At 37.1% G+C, this 22680-nt stretch overlaps 2 protein-coding genes across 4 annotated transcripts; both read right to left on the bottom strand.

Annotated features, from left to right (window-relative positions):
• Positions 1–1210: 1210 nt before the first annotated feature.
• Positions 1211–7628, bottom strand: LOC111612272 (repetitive proline-rich cell wall protein 2-like). 3 transcript variants are annotated; one of them, XM_023353094.1, is made up of 12 exons: positions 6171–7628; positions 5671–5748; positions 5113–5154; positions 4965–5036; positions 4337–4384; positions 4201–4248; positions 3936–3980; positions 3375–3416; positions 3182–3223; positions 3061–3102; positions 2958–2987; positions 1211–2852 (listed from the first exon to the last, which is right to left on the bottom strand). In XM_023353094.1, exons 1-12 carry the CDS (start codon positions 7492–7494, stop codon positions 2767–2769), a joined length of 1899 nt encoding a protein of 632 aa, XP_023208862.1. In that variant the 5' UTR covers positions 7495–7628; the 3' UTR covers positions 1211–2766. The 3 variants fall into 3 exon arrangements, with proteins under 3 accessions (XP_023208862.1, XP_023208863.1, XP_023208864.1); XM_023353095.1 differs by having other exon boundaries at positions 3936–3977; XM_023353096.1 differs by lacking the exons at positions 1211–2852; positions 2958–2987; positions 3061–3102; ... (1 more) ...; positions 3375–3416; positions 3936–3980 and having other exon boundaries at positions 4201–4250; positions 4338–4384.
• Positions 7629–10362: 2734 nt separating this feature from the next.
• Positions 10363–21614, bottom strand: LOC111612271 (uncharacterized abhydrolase domain-containing protein DDB_G0269086-like; the record flags this gene model as incomplete). The annotated part of the gene is made up of 17 exons (XM_023353093.1): positions 21176–21614; positions 19033–19230; positions 18866–18949; positions 18678–18782; positions 18441–18596; positions 18167–18310; positions 17381–17524; positions 16799–16942; positions 16262–16405; positions 16051–16170; positions 15833–15952; positions 15706–15750; positions 15477–15524; positions 15364–15390; positions 13764–13883; positions 12862–13686; positions 10363–11987 (listed from the first exon to the last, which is right to left on the bottom strand). Coding segments are annotated over exons 1-17 (4059 nt in total), but the record flags the coding sequence as incomplete, so codon positions are not given.
• Positions 21615–22680: the final 1066 nt, after the last annotated feature.

Below are 22680 nucleotides of genomic sequence, written 5' to 3'. Positions count from 1 at the left end.
AGTGAAAATGTAAAATACATAGCTAAATTAAACTTTCCTAATCTTTCAGACCCTCTATGTGCTACGTAAAACTTCTCAGTGCAACATCGTTCCCTTTTATCTCCATTCCTTCACTGGGTTGGCCTTTTTTTTGCAACTCTGCATGCAGCCGTTATGATATGTTTGCTGTTGTCATCCGCCTCGGGATGATCCAGTTCAATTTGTGGTGTCATTACGTAGAGGCACCGTTCGATGTTGCGTGGACCAACCCCGATGAGACGGGACGCGCTGAGGGACGTGGACAGTTCAAAGCATTCCAATTTTTAGTGTTTAGTCGTTTAAATCCACATCTAGAGCCCAGCAGGAAACTTTTTTTTTCCAGCTGCAGATACTAGAACGTTTCACACTCCTTAAGTTCATTTTGCATTTGAATGAAGCTAAGCTGCAGCTTCCACTCCTGTTATCAGCGTGCCACTCTTCACATCGAAACTCCTGGCCACTTCTCAATTAATTGGTCGCACAAAGTGATTCATGCAAACAGTGAAGGGATTCAGTGCTATAGTGATTTATACTGGAAAGCTTTTCAGTATAAAGACGGATGAATTTCTGAAGCTAAGCCGCAGTCTCCGCTCCTCTTATCAGTGCGCCATTCTTCACGTCTGAACTCCCGGCCACTTCTCAGTTAATCAGTCGCACAAAAATGATTCAGGTAAACCCAGGCGAAGGGATTTGACATTACAGTAATTAATGTATAATTTGATAACTATAAAAAAGCTTTTGCACAAATATTTCGGATCCTTAATGGTTAAAAGAAACCTTGCAGCCCAAGGTTTACAGTCTTTAATTAAAGTGCAAAAAAGGGGACTTATTTTCTTCTTTGTAGCAGAGATAATATTTGGATGTACGTAGAGTACTCTTTACAGGAGAATGACAAACGTTTCCTCTTTGTGAGGAATCTGTCTCAATGGTGTAAACTGACCTGCTTTAACCCTAACATTTGTTAGTTGTATAGTTGGATCTCAACTCTCAATCTTTAAAAGTTTGCAGTAACAGTAAGAGTGATAAGATAAAAGCAGTAGCCAGTTATGTTGATATTGAGATGGTAATTGTTAAAGAGGTCTGGTTCTGACATGCTGACACTATTGAAGTGCCTCCAATTGGAGACTTGCATTTGATCTAAGCCATATTATTGTAGCTTTAAGAGAGAAAAAAAAAATCACATACATAGCAATGTTTTGCTGACAAATTGCTTTTATTGACAAAAATACTGAGGGCCTGACAAATTTATACATAATATAAGTTTACAGCAGGGAAAATGCAGTTTAGGTGGTAATAGTTCCAGTTAAAATAAACAGTCCTGTTTCATGTATTAAACTATTTACATCAAGATTCTTGTTGTCTCTGAGCAACACGAGTTTCTGGTTTAAAATTATGTCAGTATTTCACGTGTTTCTGCTACTACTTAGGTTGTGATTCAAAGGAAGTCGTCATGTAGGCTCAACATATGGGAGCATAAAACACACACGCAACATGCACAGGTTATTAAAAGACAGCCAAAGATACCATCAAATCAATGGGATCATTACACTAAGTATTGCACATTCCTCCTGCAAATATGCAACGACAGGACAGCTCACCCTTACATAGGAACACACCAACCACATTTCTGGTGGGTATTTATAAACATCATTGTAATATGCAGCCTTTACAGTTTAAGTTACTGGAGAGCTGCAGCATCTGCCCCGTCATAGAGCTTGTTCCTAGAATTTCCTCTGAATCTGTAAGGAGTTTTACATTCGACTCAGGACTGGTGCCTTAAATCAGAGCACGCCTCATGTCTTCTGTGCAGCATATGGTGCAAAAAAAGCCAATGTACCATATGCAGCTGGCGAAGCTCAATCCGTGAGCATCTCAGGATTTCTGTGTTGCCAGGCCTAAGTTGGACCACGGCTCAGAAAACTCTTAAAAGTTGCTGCGTGGAATCCACCATACAGTCAGTAACATTGCTAGTCGGGAGCAACAAATAAGAAAATCAGTTGCTGTTGCATGATCGATGTCGGGTTTTGCCCTCGGTGAACATCTCAGCACCAGGGTGTTTAGATGTTACCTGGGCAGAAGAACCTACTTACCCCAAATATACCAGGTACAGCTGGTAACGACGTCATGTGTTTGGTCAGTCAAGGAATTACAGAGACCAGATGGTGAAAACCATCTCAAAATAAACTTGGACTCAAACCAGAGTTCAAGAAAAGTAGCACCAACTTTTAAACAAGCACTTGGTGCAGATGGTTCCATTAAATAAGACTTAATCGCAGGTATCATCCTGCCAGTGAGTCTGGGAGCTTTCGGATACAGAGCAGGGTCATTCCATCCCATAGTTTACATGCAAAAATGAAAAGAAAAATTCTGCTATGTTTCAGATTTTTTTTTTTCCTTTAAGAACAAAATTCTTTAAATCAGTGAGATTATAAGAAATGTGTTATATTTGAAAAGCAAGCTAAATATATGCAGCGACTATTTGCAAAAGTCTTGGTTGTTCAAGTTAAAATATAACTGGAGTGCAGAAATTGGAAATGAATCAAAAGGAATGACGCCCTCTTTGTGTATTCAAAACGAGAGCTCAACCAGACCCGCGAACAAAACGATAAAAACAGTCCTTCACATTTCAGCCGCTCTGGTCGCTTGTTGGACACAGTGAACGGGTGCTGCCATGTTTCTGCAGCCCGGAGTGTGACAGGACTTTGTCATTATGAGTAAGGCCACCTCAGATTAGATGCACACTAGGAGTTAAATGTGTAGAGGTGAGAAGGCATAAAATGGAAACTGAGCCTCGTCCTCGTCCAGGAAGAAACACTGGAAGTACGGCAGGTCGTCTGGAGAGAAACATACCAGCCAGTTTTCTTTATTTTCTTTTAAAATTATTTTTCAGTTTAAACCGTTGTGTATATTTTATTCACTAAGAGGGAATTTGTGCTTACCATCCATGGGAAAGCTGTCCAAAAGTTGTTCTGTTAACAAGACGGCATATTGTTAACTCAAACTCAAATCACAATACCAAAAGTTACAGAAACTATTCAGTACCTTCAACCTTCTCGTCTCTGGCAGCCTTCTCAGCAGGTTTTTCTAGAACAACAGTTTTCTACATAAATAAATGAAGCCACACTGATATGAACTCCAGAAGAATATTGGTTTAAATCTGTACCTTTCTTTGCCGGCTCCTGTCTCTCTTTAAGAACTCTGTCTTCTGCAAATTAAAACATATTCAACTCATAATTGTTTACAAGTATTGCATAATTATTTCATGTAAAGTATTTCGGTATTTTTTTTTCTTTGAATAAGAATCTTGCATACTGTAGTAAAACAGTGTTGGCAACAAAAATGTTTTCAATCTTTACCTTTAGCTTTATCCTTTACCGTCTGCTTCGGGACAGTTTTCTCTGAAAAACAGTGTTTGCATCAATATGTTAGATCGAAGGCTTTTTATATAATAAAAGCTCAAAATTCTCGAAATTATAAACCATAACTCGTTTTTCTAGCTTTCTCCAAAAGCTCTTCTTTGAAGTGTAGCTTCTTGCTGTTAACACAAATCCTCCCAAATAGGTATTTAGACGGATTTAGACAGATTTATGACAGCAAGTAAATAAAAGTGGCAATAATTAAAACCCTCAGGCCAAAAGCATTGTAAACAATATTTACCTTTGTAGCCAACAGCTTCAAATCTCATTCTGAGGAATCAATTTAATTTAATTTAATTTGTCATTTTTTAATTTGCCTTCCTTCACATTAAAAGTGTTTATTATTTCAGCATCAATTATTTCCTGACTAAAATATAGGTAGCAAAGTCACTATTGTAATGTGTGGCAATAAATGATACTGTCATCAATCAACTACTTTCACTACAATTTTACTAAATAAAATAATAATGATGCAACAAATAAACCACTGCATCTCCCTACCTTTCTTCTTTTCAGCAGGTGCTGGTTTTGCCTTAATAACAGCTGCTGAAACACGGATAAATTAATACACAGGAATAAAAATCACAAGTCAGATGTAGAACTCAATTACATACAAAACTGTAAAAATCTAAAAATGGAAAGAACATTCATATTGATGTAATAAATATTTCGTAAAATGAACAAGATATTAGTATAACACAAACACAAACAACATATCTCGAGATGAATCAAAAAGAGAAAACTGTGGATAACTTGAAAAACAAACCTTTTTTCTGAGTGATAGGTTCAATCTTCTCCTTAAGAACCTCAACAACTGAAGCAAATAAAACATATTTCAGACCAGGTTTCTGACGCAAGAAAAAAAAAAAAACAACTAACTACAGCTTCAGCCACTACATTACCTTTTTTGACTTTTGAAGGCTTGGCTGTTTCTTTTGGAGCCTCAGGAACTGCAACAAAAACAAGGATTTTACTTCCTGGTTTGGATTTATTGAAACTTTCAGCAACTGTTCTCTCCTGACAGGCTTCTCAATTTTTGATTTTCTTTAGTTCAGTCCTTCTTTAATGATTTTACTTTATTGTGTTTACTTCTTGTGTCGAATTATTCTTAGTTACTATAGTTTAATAATGTTCCCTATGTTTAGTTTTGGTTTACTGTCGGATTCACTTCCTAGTCCTGTGTATGCTCCCTCGCCCCATGTGCCACTTTCTGTCTCTCCCCTCATACCTGCAGTCGGTAAGCTAGTCAGCCCAGGTCCATCGTTCCAGCATTCACTCTCCCAGTTCCTATAACCCTTTCTCCTCTCACTTCTTGCTGGTTCCTCCTGTTTCATGCCATTGTTTTTCTGTCAATTCCCTGCCATCCTTTTAGGATGTATGTTTTTTGTTCTTCTTTGGCTCCCTTGGTTTCCTGTGATAGCTGTAAGTTTTTTGTTCTTCATTTTCTTTCATTATATCACCAAAATCTACCCGCATTTTGGGCCCATCAACACACGCTACCACATGACAAGAATAACTGTAAACACGTACCTTTTCGTAGCAGCGCTGCCTTTACTACTTTCGTCTTTGTTAAGGAGACGTTTTTGTCTGGGATTTCGAGCTCTTTGAGAGACAACAAAAGGTTATTAAAACTGAAAACTACTTTATCAGCTCATCTAAATGTGAATGTGACTCTTACTTTTCACAACTGCCACCTTTTTGGTCTTGATTGGAGTGGTTTCTGTGTAAAAACATTGTGATTTCAGCAACCCAAACAAACATATACAAATCTACGTACAAGTTTCAGGTACTGAAATTAATACTTGATATCCCTCTAGTTGCATATCAACTAGAGGAATAACACCATTCCCCACAAACACATTTTTATTGTACTCAACAAAACAAATTGTAACATTAAAATTCTAAAAATAAACTCAGCTGAGTTGTAAAATTGGCCTCTGTATATATACAGTGATTTTTCCCTTCCTTCACAAAGGTTGCTTTAGTTTCTCAGGTGAAAAGGTAAAGAGAAAATTAAAGTGGACTCAAATTTATTTCGCAAGTTTCTTAAAAATCTATACATGGATTACATAAAACAGTGTTTTGGAATAATAATAAAAAAAGACTTACTTAAAATTGAGCATTTTCAGCACCTCTGTATTTTACTTGCATTTTTATATTAAGAGCTTTTTGTGAATTGTATCTTTTATAAAACACACATTAAATATGTATACAGAAATGTTGCACATTGCCTCACCGGGTTTTGTCACATTAAGATGTTGCTTCCTGAGGACAGTTGGAAACTCCCGCTTGATTGTTCTTTTGGGCTTAATATCTAGAACAAAGAGGTAAATGACCAGTCATATCATCGCTTGGAAGGAAAAAAATGCAGCCCTCGCCTTAATTCCTCACTTCCATATTTCTTATTTCCTATGTTTCTTGGCTTCTTGTCTCTTAGTTCAGTTCTTAATCTTTCTGAAATTTTCAATCCTGTTGTACTTCTTTAATATATGAGAATTTCCTTCTCACCAACTTATGAAGCTTGTGTAGACCATAGAGACATTCAGAAATCTGATCTTGTGCATATATATCACACTGACACCATTGATGATGATCACTGAAATGCTAAACCATATCCAAGCAGAGTGCATATGACTATGAAGAGGGTTTGATGGAATCCATGAATCTGGGTTCCTGAAACACTTGAAAGCTAACTTAGTTAGGGTTAGTTTATTAGAAATTTCCTTTTGTTCTTACCTTCTTTAGGTTTCTTTACTCCTATTTTTGCTGTTTGGCGTTTCTGTTCAGATTTTCCTTCTGCTGAAAGTTTCTTTTCTTCTATCTTATCCTTGATAGGTTTCTCAACACCTAGCTTTTCTTTGGGAGGTTTCTTGACCTTTGTTTCTTCTTTGACAGGTTTCTTTTCTTCCTTTTCTTTTGGTGGTTTCTCAACCTTCTGTTTTTCTTTGACATGTTTCTTTTCTTTGGGCAGTTTCTCCACTTTTATTTCTTCTTTGGCAGGTTTCTTTTCTTCCTTTTCTTTTGGAGGTTTCTCTGCCTTTTTTTCTTCTTTTGGTGCTTTTTCAACCTTCATTTCTTCTCTGACAAGTTTCTTTTCTTTCTTTTCTATTGGAGGTTTCTCGACTTTTACCTTTTCTTTGGGAGGTTTCTCGACTTTTGATTCCTCTTTCGGAGGTTTCTTCACTCCTGTTTTTTCTTTGGGAGGCTTCTCCGCCTTTACTTTTTCCTTTGGAGGCTTCTCAAGTTTTGTTTCTTCTTTTGGAGGCGTCTCAACTTTTATTGTTTCTTTGGGACGCTTTTCGACTTTTGTTTCCTCTTTCGGAAGTTTCTTGACTTTTGTTTCCTCCTTTAGAGGTTTCTCGACCTTTAGTTTTTCTTTGGGAAGTTTCTCCATCTTTACTTTTGCCTTTGGAGGTTTCTCGACTTTTAGTTTTTCCTTTGGAGGTTTCTCAACTTTTGTTTCTTCTTTGGGAGGTTTCCCGACTTTGACCTTTTCTTTGGGAGGTTTTGCTGCCTTTACTATTTCTTTGGGAGGTTTCTCGACTTCAATTTTTTCTTTGGGAGGTTTCTTGACTTTTGTTTCCTCTTTCGGAAGTTTTTCAACCTTTGTTTCTTCTTTTGGAGGTTTCTTGACTTCTGTTTTTTCTTTGGGAGGCTTCTCCACCTTTACTTTTTCTTTTGGAAATTTTTCGACTTTTGTTTCTTCTTTTGGAGGTTTCTCGACTTTTGCCTTTTCTTTGGGAGGCTTCTCTGCCTTTACTTTTGCCTTTGGAAGTTTCTCAACTTTTGTTTCCTCTTTCGGAGCTTCCTTGACTTCTGTTTTTTCTTTGGGAGGCTTCTCTGCCTTTACTTTTTCCTTTGGAGGTTTCTCGACTTCTATTTTTTCTGAGGGATGTTTCTCGAGTTTAGTTTCCTCTTTCGGAGTTTTCTCTGCTTTTACTGTTTCTTTTGGAGGTTTCTCAACTATTGTTTCCTGTTTCGGAAGTTTCTCGACTGTTAGTTTTTCTTTTGGAGGTTTCTCAACTTTTACTTTTTCTTTGGGAGGTTTCTCGACTTTCATGGTTTCTTTGGGAGGTTTCTCTACTTTTGTTTCGTCTTTTGGAGGCTTCTCCGCCTTTACTATTTTTCTTGGAGGTTTCTCGATTTTTTGTTTTTCTTTTGGAGATTTCTCGACTTTTACTTTTTCCTCTGGAGGTTTCTCGACTTTTGTTTCTTCTTTTAGAGGTTTCTCGACTTTTACTTTTTCCTCTGGAGGTTTCTCGACTTTTGGTTCTTCTTTTGGAGGTTTCTCGACTTTTATTTCCTCTTTCGGAAGTTTCTCGACTTTTGTTTCTTCTTTGGGAGGTTTCTCGACTTTTACTTTTTCCTTTGGAGGTTTCTCAAGTTTTACTTTTTCCTCTGGAGGTTTCTTGACTTTTAGTTTTTCTTTTGGATGTTTCTCAACTTTTGTTTCCTCTTTCGGAGCTTCCTTGACTTCTGTTTTTTCTTTGCGAGGCTTTTCTGCCTTTACTTTTTCCTTTGGAGGTTTCTCGACTTCTATTTTTTCTGAGGGAGGTTTCTCGAATTTTGTTTCATCTTTTGGTAGTTTCTCAACTTTTGCCTTTTCTTTGGGATGTTTCTCGAGTTTAGTTTCCTCTTTCGGAGTTTTCTCGGCTTTTAGTTTTTCTTTTGGAGGCTTCTCAACTTTTACTTTTTCCTCTGGAGGTTTCTCGACTTTTAGTTTTTCTTTTGTAGTTTTCTCGACTTTTGTTTCTTCTTTAGGAGGTTTCTCGACTTTTAGTTTTTCCTCTGGAGGTTTCTCGACTTTTACTTTTTCCTCTGGAGGTTTCTCGACTTTTAGTTTTTCTTTTGGAGGTTTCTCAACTTTTACCTTTTCCTCTGGAGGTTTCTCGACTTTTTGTTTTTCTTTGGGAGGTTTCTCAACTTTTACTTTTTCTTTTGGAGGTTTCTCAACTTTTACTTTTTCCTCTGGAGGTTTCTCGACTTTTAGTTTTTCTTTTGGAGGTTTCTCAACTTTTACCTTTTCCTCTGGAGGTTTCTCGACTTTTACTTTTTCCTCTGGAGGTTTCTCGACTTTTAGTTTTTCTTTTGGAGGTTTCTTGACTTTTCCTTTTTCCTCTGGAGGTTTCTCGACTTTTGTTTCTTCTTTGGGAGGTTTCTCGACTTTTACTTTTTCCTCTGGAGGTTTCTCGACTTTTAGTTTTTCTTTTGGAGGTTTCTCAACTTTTACCTTTTCCTCTGGAGGTTTCTCGACTTTTGTTTCTTCTTTGGGAGGTTTCTCGACTTTTAGTTTTTCTTTTGGAGGTTTCTCAACTTTTACTTTTTCCTCTGGAGGTTTCTCGACTTTTAGTTTTTCTTTTGGAGGTTTCTCGACTTTTACTTTTTCCTCTGGAGGTTTCTCGACTTTTGTTTCTTCTTTGGGAGGTTTCTCGACTTTTAGTTTTTCTTTTGGAGGTTTCTCGACTTTTAGTTTTTCTTTTGGAGGTTTCTCAACTTTAACTTTTTCTTTTCGGGGTTTCTGAACTTTTACTTTTTCCTTAGGAGGTTTCTCGACCTTTGTTTCTTCTTTAGGAGGTTTCTCGACTTTTAGTTTTTCCTCTGGAGGTTTCTCGACTTTTGTTTCTTCTTTGGGAGGTTTCTCGACTTTTAGTTTTTCTTTTGGAGGTTTCTCAACTTTTACTTTTTCTTTTCGCGGTTTCTCAACTTTTACTTTTTCCTTAGGAGGTTTCTCGACCTTTGTTTCTTCTTTTGGAGGTTTCTCGACTTTTAGTTTTTCTTTTTGAGTTCTCTCAACTTTTACTTTTTCCTCTGGAGGTTTCTCGACTTTTAGTTTTTCTTTTGGAGGTTTCTCAACTTTTACTTTTTCTTTTCGGGGTTTCTCAACTTTTACTTTTTCCTCTGGAGGTTTCTCGAACTTTAGTTTTTCTTTTGGAGGTTTCTCGAGTTTCACTTTTTCCTCTGGAGGTTTCTCGACTTTTGTTTCTTCTTCAGGAGGTTTCTCGACTTTTCCTTTTTCGTCTGGAGGTTTCTCGACTATTGTTTCTTCTTTAGGAGGTTTCTCGACTTTTAGTTTTTCTTTTGGAGGTTTCTCGACTATTGTTTCTTCTTTAGGAGGTTTCTCGACTTTTACTTTTTCCTCTGGAGGTTTCTCGACTTTTTGTTTTTCTTTGGGAGGTTTCTCAACTTTTACTTTTTCTTTTGGAGGTTTCTCAACTTTTACTTTTTCCTCTGGAGGTTTCTCGACTTTTAGTTTTTCTTTTGGAGGTTTCTCAACTTTTACCTTTTCCTCTGGAGGTTTCTCGACTTTTACTTTTTCCTCTGGAGGTTTCTCGACTTTTAGTTTTTCTTTTGGAGGTTTCTCGACTTTTAGTATTTCTTTTGGAGGTTTCTCAACTTTTACTTTTTCTTTTCGGGGTTTCTCAACTTTTACTTTTTCCTCTGGAGGTTTCTCGAACTTTAGTTTTTCTTTTGGAGGTTTCTCGAGTTTCACTTTTTCCTCTGGAGGTTTCTCGACTTTTGTTTCTTCTTCAGGAGGTTTCTCGACTTTTCCTTTTTCGTCTGGAGGTTTCTCGACTATTGTTTCTTCTTTAGGAGGTTTCTCGACTTTTAGTTTTTCTTTTGGAGGTTTCTCGACTTTTGTTTCTTCTTTAGGAGGTTTCTCGACTTTTAGTTTTTCTTTTGGAGGTTTCTCGACTATTGTTTCTTCTTTAGGAGGTTTCTCGACTTTTACTTTTTCCTCTGGAGGTTTCTCGACCTTTAGTTTTTCTTTTGGAGGTTTCTCGACTATTGTTTCTTTTTTAGGAGGTTTCTCGACTTTTGTTTCTACTTTAGGAGGTTTCTCGACTTTTAGTTTTTCTTTTGGAGGTTTCTCGACTTTTGTTTCTTCTTTAGGAGGTTTCTCGACTTTTTCCTTTTCTTTTGGAGGTTTTTCGACTTTTGTTTTTTCTTTGGGAGCTTTCTCAACTTTTGTTTCTTCTTTGGGAGGTTTCTCAACTTTTACTTTTTCTTTTCGAGGTTTCTCAACTTTTACTTTTTCCTTAGGAGGTTTCTCGACTTTTTCCTTTTCTTTTGGAGCTTTCTCGACTTTTGTTTCTTTTTTAGGAGTTCTCTCGACTTTTACTTTTTCCTCTGGAGGTTTCTCAACTTTTAGTATTTCTTTAGGAGTTTTCTCAACTTTTGTTTCTTCTTTGGGAGCTTTCTCGACTTTTACTTTTTCCTCAAGAGGTTTCTCGACTTTTGTTTGTTTTTTGGGAGGCTCCTCCACTTTTACTTTTTCTTTGAGAGCCTTCTCTGCCTTTACTCTTTCTCTTAGAGGTTTCTCGACTTTTATTCCCTCTTTCCGAAGTTTCTCAACTTTTGTTTCTTCTACGAGAGGTTTCTCGACTTTTAGTTTTTCTTTTGGAGGTTTCTCAACTTTTACTTTTTCCTCTGGAAGTTTCTCAACTTTTGTTTCTTCTTTAGGAGGTTTCTCAACTTTTACTTTTTCCTCTGGAGGTTTCTCAACTTTTGTTTCTGTTTTGGGAGGCTCCTCCACTTTTACTTTTTCTTTGGGAGGTTTCTCAACTTTTACTTTTTCTTTGAGAGCCTTCTCCGCCTTTACTCTTTCTCTTAGAGGTTTCTCGACTTTTAGTTTTTCTTTTGGGGGTTTCTCAACTTTTACTTTTTCCTCTGGAGGTTTCTCAACCTTTGTTTCTTCTTTCGGAGGTTTCTCGACTTTTACCTTCTGTTTGGGAGGCTTCTCCTTCTTTACTTTTTCCTTTGGAGGCTTATCAACTTTTAGTTTTTCTTTTTCAGGTTTCCCGACTTCTGATTTTTCCTTTGGAGGTTTCTCGACTTCAATTTTGTCTTTGGGAAGTTTCTCAACTTTTGTTTCCTCTTTTGGAGGTTTCTCAACTTTTGCCTTTTCTTTGTGAGGCTTTTCGACTTTTATTTTTTCTTTCAAAGGTTTCTCAGCTTTTGTTTCTTCTTTAGGAGGTTTCTCGACTTTTGACTTTTCTTTTGGAGGCTTTTCCACTTTTAGTTTTTCTTTTGGAGGTTTCCTGACTTTTCTTTCTTCTTTAGGAGGTTTCTCAACTTTTACCTTTTCTTTAGGAGGTTTCTCCTCCTTTACTTTTTCCTTTGGAGGTTTCTTGACTTTTGGTTTTTCTTTTGGTGGCTTCTCTACTTTTATCTTTTCTTTGGGAGGCTTCTCCTCCTTTACTTTTTCCTTTGGAGGCTTATCGACTTTTAGTTTTTCTTTTTGAGGTTTCCCGACTTCTGATTTTTCCTTTGGAGGTTTTTCAATTTCAATTTTTTCTTTGGGACGTTTCTCGACTTTTGTTTCTTCTTTGGGAGGCTTCTCTGCCTTTACCTTTTCCTTTGGAGGCTTTTCGACTTTTGTTTCCTCTTTGGGAGGCTTCTCTGCTTTTATTTCTTCTTTTGGCGTTGTCTTGACCTTTATTTCTTCTGTGTGAGATTTCTTTTCTTCTGTATGTATTTGTACTTGTATTTGTTCTTTCAGAATTTGCTTGTCTTCTGCGGTAGTAGTAGTTTCCCTTTCTTTTTCCTTGTGTTCTAAAATAATCAGATCATTTATTATTTAATTATAGCTTTTAGTATTTAAGGTTCTACATAAATGATTTAAATATCAAATAAAAAACAGTGCATGCCTGATACTGATACTTTATTTTTTCCTTTTTCCAATTTTCTGGTATTTCCTTTAAATCAAACTATACTTTTACTGCTTTAGGTCAGTTAAGATTTTTTGAAATTATAACTTTTTTCATGTATATGTTATCATTTCCTTTCTTCTAATTGAGAAATTTGCATATATTCTGTTTACAATTTGCTTTTGATCTTGCATGACATGGATCAAAAGTTTTTTTATTCTTCCCCAAACCTCTCTCAATCATTTTCTGGACTTTTTGTCAATTATTTTTGACAAAACTGACATAAATGGGTCAGGATAACATCGTGTCTTAATTGCACAGACCTTTGGATGCATAAATCAAATTTAACTAGAGATTTTCATCCCTAGTTCCATATGAATTAAAGATCATAATGCTGCCACCACCAAGTTTCTCTGGTGTTCTGTTTGGTAGTACTCTATTTTTTGTGTCACGTCATGTACCTTTTGGCCTTGTGGCCCAAAACTTTAAATTTGGTTTTTACAGATCATAACACATGTTTTGAGATTTTTAGCCAAGCCACAAGACCTCACATCCATACTGCTTTGCCAAAACATACACAAAAACATAAATTGCAATGAGGCTCATTTGTCACTGTTGGGCCTTGGTCACATTATGATGTATTGTTGAAGAACAATCAATAAACCATTGAAATATGGCGGCAAAATAGAAACAATCAACAAAACCACAGACATTTATCACGTCAAACATTTTTGATAATATAAGTAGAAAGAAAAACCAAGTATTTGTGATGATAATACCTGTCTCATATTGGCCAGCGGGTTCTTTTGGTGATACTTTGTAGTCAGCTTTCTTCATCCTCTCAAAGGGAACATGAGTCTTCCTCTTTTCTTCAGGTTTTGCCTTTTTGCTCTCGCTGTTATTATTTTCATCGTGGTCATGCTTTAGTTCTGCATAATCTTCGTTTTTGTAATCAGGAGATGTTCCTACTTTTTCCTCTTCCTGTTCGCCTGACTCGGATACACCAGAGTCATTAACAGGAGTTTTGGAAAGCAGAAGTTCTGGTTGTCGAGCTAATGACTGTTTTTCCAAATCTTCATCACCAGCTTCATACTGTGCTTTGTCGTCTTCCCCCTCACTGTCAATCAGTTTCTCTTCAGCTGTGGAGTCCTCCTTTTCCTCCTGATCTTGTTCCCTGCCTTCAGTTTTTATTTCTCCTAATTCTTCCTTCTCCTCAGTCTCTTCCTTTCTCTCTACCAAAACCTCAAAAGTTTCAGGTTCCTCCTCTCCTTCCTCGCCTTTATCTTCTACTGTTGCTTCAATTTTTGTTTTTTCCTCCTCCTCCTGTTCTTCTAACTCTCCCTCTGTTGTTGGCGTCTCCTCTTCTTCTTCTTCTAGCAAGATGTCTTCTATTTTAACTTCTCCCTCCTCTTGTTCTGGTCCTGTTTTTAAAGTCTTGTCTTCCACCTCAGGTTTTTCCTCATGTGCCAGTTGTTCTGGATCTTCCTTTGGTTTAACCTCATCCGCCGTCTTTTCTTCCTCTACCGTTGTTTCCTCCTCAATTCCAACATCTATGATTTGCTCTTTCAGCAAAGTCTCAAGTTGGATGTCTTCGGTTTGTTTCACTAATAGAGTGATAGCATCAAATTTAGTGATTGTTCTTCAGTTTGGTGAATAAGTGACCAAATAAACGTCTGAATACCCTCATCTTCCTCTGCTTTGGTCACTCCTGCTTCATCGGCAGCTCCAGCGGCCTCTTCAGCCTCAGCCTCCTCTGCAGCAGAGGCAGCTTCATCTTCGGCGGCACGCATCATCTCTGCAACTGTAGCAGGGACTTTTGTAATCACTATTAAGCCCATGTCCACATCTTTGTTAATTTACATGAAGATAAAATAGTCTTTAGGGTGCAGATCAAAAGTGTGGAAATAGCAGAAATACCCAAGATGATAGTAGAGACCTTTTTTTTAATAGATGCACAGCTCAAATCAAACACTCATCCACAAAAAAATCCAGTTAATATAACTCAAATATTTACAGTAGAGTTAAGTATGGAAATATTTGGGCACTGTTCATATTTATTTTAGATAAAAAATATTTAACCTTTTTAACCTCTGTACATGGACAACCTCCCAACTGAACTTGAATCTACAAAAATTTTTTGTTCTGATCTAAAATAACCTGGGTAAATACAAAATGCAGCTTTAAAAAAACTACTGAAATTGTTTACATTTTTTCGCTGTTCATACTTGCCTCAGTTAAGGTCAGAGTTCATGTGGGGAACTCTGACCTCTCTATGGGAAAATTTCAAGGCCAAAACCACTGCTGACCAAAAAGAACATAAAGGCCTTTTAGGAAACTAAAACAAAATGAAGACTTTAAGTGATCTGGCCCAAGTCTGCACTTAAATGCAACCGAAATGCTGTGGCATAATCTTAAACAGGCCGTTCATGCTCAAGGGAATTACAAACACTTTCTGGAAAACTGGATCAAAATTTCTGCACAATAACATAAAAGCCATGTTGGCCCAACCAGCTATAACATTTCAATGTGGATTTATTTGCCACACCTGATCAGATTGCTTTAAGCAGCTTTAGTCCCTATACTCATCATTAAAAAACTGCATTTAGTGTTGACCCAAGCCAACTCTGTTTGATGGTAAAATTTGTTTCAACTAGGTGAAAAAGAGCGTTGAAAACTGTGTATGTCTTCAAATATTTCCATTCCTATTGTACAAGTATGTTTCTATAAATAGCTGAGATAAAGTTTACATTTAGTCACACAGAAAATGCAGGACACAGAAAAATGCAATATTAATAAATTCTTTTAGGTTCCCGTACGTATTCATACAAAGACATTGTTCTTTAAGGATCAACACAAGATAATCGTAGTCATAACAACCAAAACAAAAATCATGTAGTTTTGTGAAAGGTTACAACAAATTGTGGTAACAGAAAACGAAGTCAGTGTTGTTTAACATATTTATTATGACAAACATAATGATGCATATTCAGTCATGCCAGGACAGGTACAAGACGTACACCAACAAACCGTTTGCAATGATTTAAGACTGGTATGTGGAATAAACATTAACTCAGTCAATAACAAAGACCACATCATCAACCCGGTTAATAGTGGTAAAAAATAAACAAACACGATCGACATCAACATGCAAGAGAGGTCTTTAGTAAATCTGTAGAGAAACCATTCTACCAATCTATTCAGTTTATTTGTTTGCAACACACCTGCTCATATTAAAAAAAATAATACAATCATTTGTTCACAGCATGGAGACTTTTTCTCACCTTTTTCAGGTGGAGGTAGAAACTCCCCTACAACAAGAGGATATGGCTGTTTTTAGAGTCAAGCATTAAGGTCTTTTTGCAGCAACATGCAGGGAAATTATTGTGCTGCTCACCTTTCTTTCTCACCAGAGTGATATCAGATGGAGAAACAACAGCTTCATCTAAACAAAGAGGAGCAGAGATTTTTGGTTTTGAGCTTTCCACACCACATATAATTGTAATAGGCTCTAAAGTTTTGATTGTATCGTATTGCATTGTAATTCATCGTATCGTATCGTATCGTATCATATCAAAATGTGTAACAACTATATTCTGACAACTTGTGAGATCAAAAATCCAAACCTTTTTCAGTGACAACATTTACAGCCGGAGGACTGACAGGTTCACCTAAAATCAGATAAATTAATAGTGATCAGATTTCAGAGTAGCAAAATATTTTGTGATTCACTGTAATTGCTAATACCCCCACCTTGATCACCACCAAGCATACTTGACATGTAGCCCAAGAACAAATCCTTCTTGTCGGTAAATTCCAGTACCGCATCCTCAACAACTTTCATCGGGTCAACGGAAACTTCCGGAATGATCGCTGGAAGAACCGGAACATGTTTTTGTGTGAAGGATGCACTAAATGTGCAGAAATGCTCTCTGAACGCATTATGTTATGGGATATAAATTATGACTCACCTTGTTCACCTATCAGCGTTGTAGAGAGGTAGCTCATAACAATGTTGATATGTTCTTTAATGATTTCTGCTGTTGTCTGAAGAGCTGATAAGGGCCTGAATCCCACAGCCTCTTGGAGGTCTGATGAAAATAAATACATAAAAATGGAACAAGAGCGTTTAATGGAATGTGAAATTTAGATATAAGGTAATAAATCTAGGTGGCATTGTACCTTTCACTGTGTCCAGTACCACATCCAAGATCACACAAAGCACATTCTGGACGTGTCCTGTGATGTTATTCACAAATTCATCAAGAATAGGGAAGATATTTCTGCCGATCACCACAGGGTCAATAAAGCTGATGTCAATGGTTCCTGTGAAGAGCAATAAAAGTATAATACTTATTATTATGCATTTATGTCGTTGTGGAGGCAATAATTAGAACAATGCTACTGCCATCAAGGTTAGCTGATAAAAATAATACCTTAAGCATAATCTCAAATTCAACGTATTTTAGCTTTTACCAGCATTTACAGAAAAAACTGGCTTTATTAAACTGCGTGAAAAGCGTTAAATAAAATGAAATAAAATACATTTTCTAAGTTTAAGTTTATTTCAGACTGACATCCTACCATTAAGACGTGACGTAATCATGTATTTGCATTTTGAAAGAAAAGGAAACAGAAAAAACGACTTTGATAAAACATAAATTATTATTTTGTAGTTACAATTGGCACAAAACAAACAGGAAAATAGGAAGGCCTCACCCTTAGAGATGTCTAATATGATGTCTAATAAAGCACAAAGTATGTCCTGAATGCAGCCCACTATTCCATTCACAGCATCATTAATGGTATTGAAGAATTTCCTGCCCAGGACCACGGGGTCGGCGTAGCTGATGTCTATTGTTCCTGAGAAGAACAAGACAAAGTTAAGACAAACTTCAGTCAAGTGACATCATAAAAGATTTTTAGTTTTACATATATTTGTATATTTGTAGATGAAAAAGTTGTACTGAAGGGAATCAAGAGACCAGGAAAAAGGACAGTTTTTTTTTTACTGTGCTTCTTAAAATGCACAACTATGCTTTGCAGAACAGCTCATCACGTTTTAGTTGAATGAAATAGACATCTAATTTTAAAGTCAGCGATCTGTACTCCATTTACTCATGTAAAAGAGAATTTAGTACAACTGGTTTAAATAGATAAGGTAATAAAAAGCCTCGAGATTACATTTTATGTGCACTATAGAAATAAATTGAACTAACATTTTTTTAATTTTGATTTTTCACATCGTTTGAGCTAATTTGAGTCTTGCACAATAGGCAAAAAGGAAATTAGATGTAGTACCTTTAGATACATCCAATATGGTGTCTAAGATGGCACACAGTATGTCCTGGACGTAGCCCGTTATTCCACCAACAGTGTCATTTATAACATTGAAAAATGTCCTGCCAAATACCACAGGATCGATGAAGCTAATGTCAGTGGTTCCTGAAGACACAAACGTAGTATTAAAAGAAAATCCCATTTCACAGTGTAGTGGGCAATGCAAACTATGTGAGATACAGTCATGTGAAGAATCAGGAAAGCGCGTAAAATATTCAGTTCATTATTAAGAAATGTCTGACTTCTTAATGTTTAATCCTGTATTTAATTTAATGCCATGGATCATTGTCATGTTGCAGGTTTCAGTTCTGCTCCAGTTTTAGTTTAGATACAGCCTAAGGGAGAATCCTATGATGGTGAACTGCATTTTGTTAATGTCAAACATGTGGTCTGTTTTGGTGTCCAAACATGGTTTCTTACAGAGAAAGTATTTCCTCCTTGCCCTGCTGTAGGAAAAGTGATGGCATTTTATAGGCTTCTTTAAGCATCTTGCAGTTTGCTCTCAGGATAAACTTGTCTGTTGTCTTTTGGCAATCAGGAGGACACATGAGATTAAACATCTAACGTTTAAATATATATATATTTCAAAATGCTGAGTAACAATTTTCTAATCGTGTCCTGGGGTGTCATAATAAATTCCTAACCATAAACTGTACTTCTTAAAATAATGTTTTATTAATAAGTAACAGGTTTGTTATAGGGCGCCCTAATTTTTCCAACATGACCACAGCTGTTCTCAGATGGTACCTTTCACTACATCCAATGTGGAGTCCACTAGGAGGCAGAGCAAATTCTGAATGAAGGCCCCCACTTCGGAAACAAAGTTATTAATAACACTGAAGAACCCTCTGCCAATTATCACAGGGTCAATGTAGCTGAGATCAAGTTTTCCTGAGGAGAAGACAAAGGATTTGGGAGAAACATTTCCACAATTAGTTCAAGTAGGCTGTTGTTGCAAGAATTTCGAAAGACTGATTATGTTTTATTTAATTACAGTATAATCAGACACCAGAACACACACCTTTTCTTGTATCCAAAACTGCATCCGTTACAGTATCCACAGTAGCACACAGTGAATCCCTGAAGGAGCCAACCACTCCATACACAAAGTCATTGGTTGAGTGGAAAGCTCTTCTTCCAATGACCACGGGATCGATGTAGCTTGGATAAAAGGTTCCTGTGATGTAGGTACAGGCACATTATGTTAGAATTACATTTCATTTAATTTGTTTTGTTGACTACAGGTGCATTGGCATACCTTCTTCATCTGAAAAGTATCGAACAAATGCATCTTTTGCTTCTATAACCTCTTCAGCAGCGTAAGACGCAGCAGACGAGGGGCTACTTAAATCAGGAGCACATTCTGGAAAAAAAAACGCAAAGCCATTTCAGTTCTTGACTGACATATTAACATGCAGTCATGTTGCACTTTACAATAAGGCGTACCTTGGAACTTATTTAGCAGACTGGACACCTCGTCTGCAGCATCGTTTACAGCTTGAACTGGGTCCGTAATGATTTGGCGTACATCTGGGGAAAATAGAAATGAAAACAAAAACATTCCGAAATCTTTACAATTTAAGCAAACACACTCCAAGGCGTTTGTGACTCACCTGGTACTGCTTTGTATTCGACAAAGTCAAACATCACCACACCTACTACCACCCAGGACAGGAGAGCAGCCAGGGCGATCAGCAGCTCCACAGACACTTTCACCTTTCTGACGACCTCCAAAGCTTTTGATTTGAGAGAGCTTGTCTGTGCTGCTCTGCTGGAGCCCCCGGCTGCACTCGCCGAGGGGGATTTGGCTCCTGTGGGTGGGATACACAAGAGTGATGCTTGAATGATTGAGCAGCAAGCGGTTGCTTTATAAATTCTAATGCGATGAGGTTTAATTACATAGTTCTTTCCACCAGGGGGCACTGAAACCTTCTGGTTATTAAATACTAGATGTTTTGGAAAATCTGGATGCAATTTATCTGACCATAAAAATAATAATAATTAAAAAATCATTTAGTCTCAGAATACATGCCCCTAATCTGACTAAGATAAAATATAACACACATTTCTCAACAAACCTAGTAGACACCAGAAAGTGGCACTGAAATAATATTAGATAATTGAAAAAACAGATTAATCTGGGATGTTTGATGAGGTCACAAATGACTGATGCCATGGTTCCCTCAACATTTATATGCAACTTATTCACCTGTTTGTGAACTTTGACCAGTGTTAATACTCTCAATCCTATTTTTGAAACTCTATGTCAAATGCAACAGTGCCAAAAACAACAGAAACAAATTAAGTAAAAAATAAATTAATACAATTAAATAAAAAATACACTTAACCAGTTCTACCTGTTTTGGTACTAAGTTAGTCGTCCTGGTTCACTGAAATGAAGAACAGTTGTTGGTAATGGAGCCCTTCTGCATCACAAACATAGGAGCTGCAATGTTGTGCTGCTCTATGCTGTTGTCGGTGTAATACTGAGACAGTGCTTTGCTAAAATGTTCATTTCTTTTGACTCTTTGTCACATTACAATCACAGCCATCAATACTATTTCTTTGAATTCTATATGTGCATATTACTGGAACATTAAATTAAATCGTTTTCAAAACCTTGCTCAAATAAACTTTTGAGAGCTGTTGCAGGTATTTGCATTCAGCCCATCTGTGTTAATAGTTTGTGGAGCCACCTTTTGTTGTAATTACAGCTGCAGGTTTTTTGAAGTGTGTCTCCGCTAGCTTTGCACATCTATAAACTGAAACTGCACATTTTTCTACAAATTTTTTCTATGTATGTAAGTAAACCCAACACTGGCCAGATTGGACATAGAGTGTCGTTGAGCTTGCCATAAGTTCTTACTTACATTTGTGTCTAAACTTTGGTCCATTTCAACACAGGCTTAGATCTAAACCTATAGCTCTGGTTGTATGTTTATGACTGTTGTGCTGCAGGAAGGACCAGTCTTAAGTTTTCTGAAAACCTCTAAAAGGTTTTCTTCCAGAATGAACCTGATTTGCTCCATCAACCTGCAACTTTGACCGCATCTCCACCCATACTAAAGAAAAGCATCACCACAGTATAAAGCTAACACCACCATGTTTTATATGACCTGAGCCCCTTCTCTTGCATCGTCCCTGTGTCTCCTACATGATTTTGCCAAACTACAAACAGAACTTTCTGCTGCCACTCTTCCATAAAGGCCAGCTTTGTGGAGATTGTATTTAGGGGTATCAGTCTAAAAGGGGTTGAAAACAAGTGCAGATCACACTTGCCAGATTCTTGCTTATAAAAAAACATTTATTAACAATTTATATTGTTAAATCTTAACACTGCACTGTTTGTCCCAATACAATAGATTGCAGTTTGTAGCTGTAATTTGACACATATTGTGTGTGTGTATATATTCATATATATATATATGAATTCAGTCAATTCAGCTAAGAATCTACAGAAAAACTATAATATTAAGTGTTTTATTATGTGTTGTAGATGAAGCCAAACAATTTTAATCAGAACAGGTGAAGTTTTTTTCCTCCACAGTTTTTAAAACCTGAAGTCAGCAGCACAAGTCATGTCCGTCACATGAGAGCAATGCTAATTCTCCTGCAACATGATATCCAGTATTTATAGCAACCATTTTCAACACTTACTCCACTGAGCAAGTTGCTCATCGAAACATTATTTATGTATTAATATGGCAAATATTGTTTGTGCGTTAAGGCTGGTGAGAGCAGGTGAAACAATCCTACCTTCAGCCATGGTGACGTGGAGACTATCTCAGAGATATAAACCAAGCCTCCTCATTTAGAACCGCCTGGGGATAACTTCAGTATATCCAATCCAAGATGACTTATTAATTTAAAAAAAATAAAATCCATGTCCCTCATAGTAAATTATTCCATTTCCACGTGTTGATGTTTCATCCTCCAGTCTTCCGTTGTGACGAGGAAAAACAGAAGAAAGTGGTAAATAAAATCAAATAAATACTTATAGGGGAAAAAAAAAGAAAGTTTAAAGGGAAATTTGGAGCTGCCTGTGTGGCAGCTAAAAGGGTATTGGGGGACCAGCAGAGCAAGGGAGGAAGGAGCGAAGCAAAGCAAGGGTCTGGATGGGGCGGAGAGGAACAAGCAGAGGATCCCACCCAGTGCTATTGGTGCCTCACATGGGTATTGGTCAGCAAAGGGACCTGATAACTTCAGGATAACTTTATCCCTTTCCCTCCATCCCAGAAAGTCCAGGTTATTCTTAGCTGGAGCTCTGCTCACCAGCTGCTCCGTCAAACCCTTTTTTGGCACTTGTGGGGGGCGCAAGGTCAGACCAGCTGGCTGGATGGGGAACCCCGATTGGCTACAGCTAAAATCAACAGCAAACTGTCTTCTCCAAATCTGGAGTCAACAACAACTTGGTGGATTTATCTTAATATAACGTTGCAACTCTGTAGCAGACATGTTTTATATAATATTTGAGGAGACATGCACACTTCTTTTTGAGTGTAAATTACCACTTAGTGAGGGCCTAATTCAATAACCAATGATTTTTAAGCTTGTTGCTGTTGTTTTCCACCACAAGACATTTTATATCAGGCATCTGTTTGTGTAGGGATTGTCCTTCCCTTACTTCCTGTTTTGTCCAGGTACCAAGTCTTCTGTCAAATGTCCAACGCCACCAAAACACCTGGTGGCTGGAAGGTGATAAATTATATATATACACATATGTATATTTATTTCTTTAATTGAATACCATTATTATCTTAATTCCTAACCATGGTTACATATTTATCCTCTTAGATGACAACATGTAGACAATAAAGTGCAAAGATATTTTATCAGCAGAAAATGAAAAAAAGCCAATGTCATACCACATTGTAAAGGTATTAAAAACATGCTTTTAATATTAGTACATAATATTTCTTCATTTCTAAATATGGGACACACATGACTTAATGGGTCAAATTCCACGCCACTGAAAGCAACATAAGTACAGCTATGCAAAAATAAAACTAAGAAAACCAAAACTGTTTTAAGAAACATAAACACCGCTGGCTGGAGATACGCAGAAAATATTATGTGGCTAAAGCAGAGGTCAGCTGAGGAGGCTGAGCTCATTGGCACAGGAGGAGGGAGGAATCTCTCCTCCCTCAGCAGATGCAGTATCAAACACTCGGTCTCCGGTGACCTGCAGTAAACTTGTGTGAAGCTAACTTGGAACATGCGTCAGTATGGAGAATGCAGATTATTTTTACCTAAATGTGTGA

This window comes from Xiphophorus maculatus, chromosome 19 (genome assembly GCF_002775205.1).
Source record: "Xiphophorus maculatus strain JP 163 A chromosome 19, X_maculatus-5.0-male, whole genome shotgun sequence".
Taxonomy (NCBI): Eukaryota; Metazoa; Chordata; class Actinopteri; order Cyprinodontiformes; family Poeciliidae; genus Xiphophorus; species Xiphophorus maculatus.
This window is presented reverse-complemented; position numbering and strand designations above follow the sequence as displayed.

Excerpts from the sequence above, each read along its gene's own strand:
- LOC111612272 (XM_023353094.1), bottom strand. The coding sequence starts at position 7,494 with ATGAAAGTCGAGAAACCTCCCAAAGAAAAAGTAAAAGTTGAGAAACCT. Across the intron at positions 5,749-6,170 it reads AGTAAAGAAACCTAAAGAAG|ATATTAAGCCCAAAAGAACA; the intron begins GTAAGAACAAAA and ends TCTTTGTTCTAG. Across the intron at positions 5,155-5,670 it reads TCTTAATGTGACAAAACCCG|AAACCACTCCAATCAAGACC; the intron begins GTGAGGCAATGT and ends GTTTTTACACAG.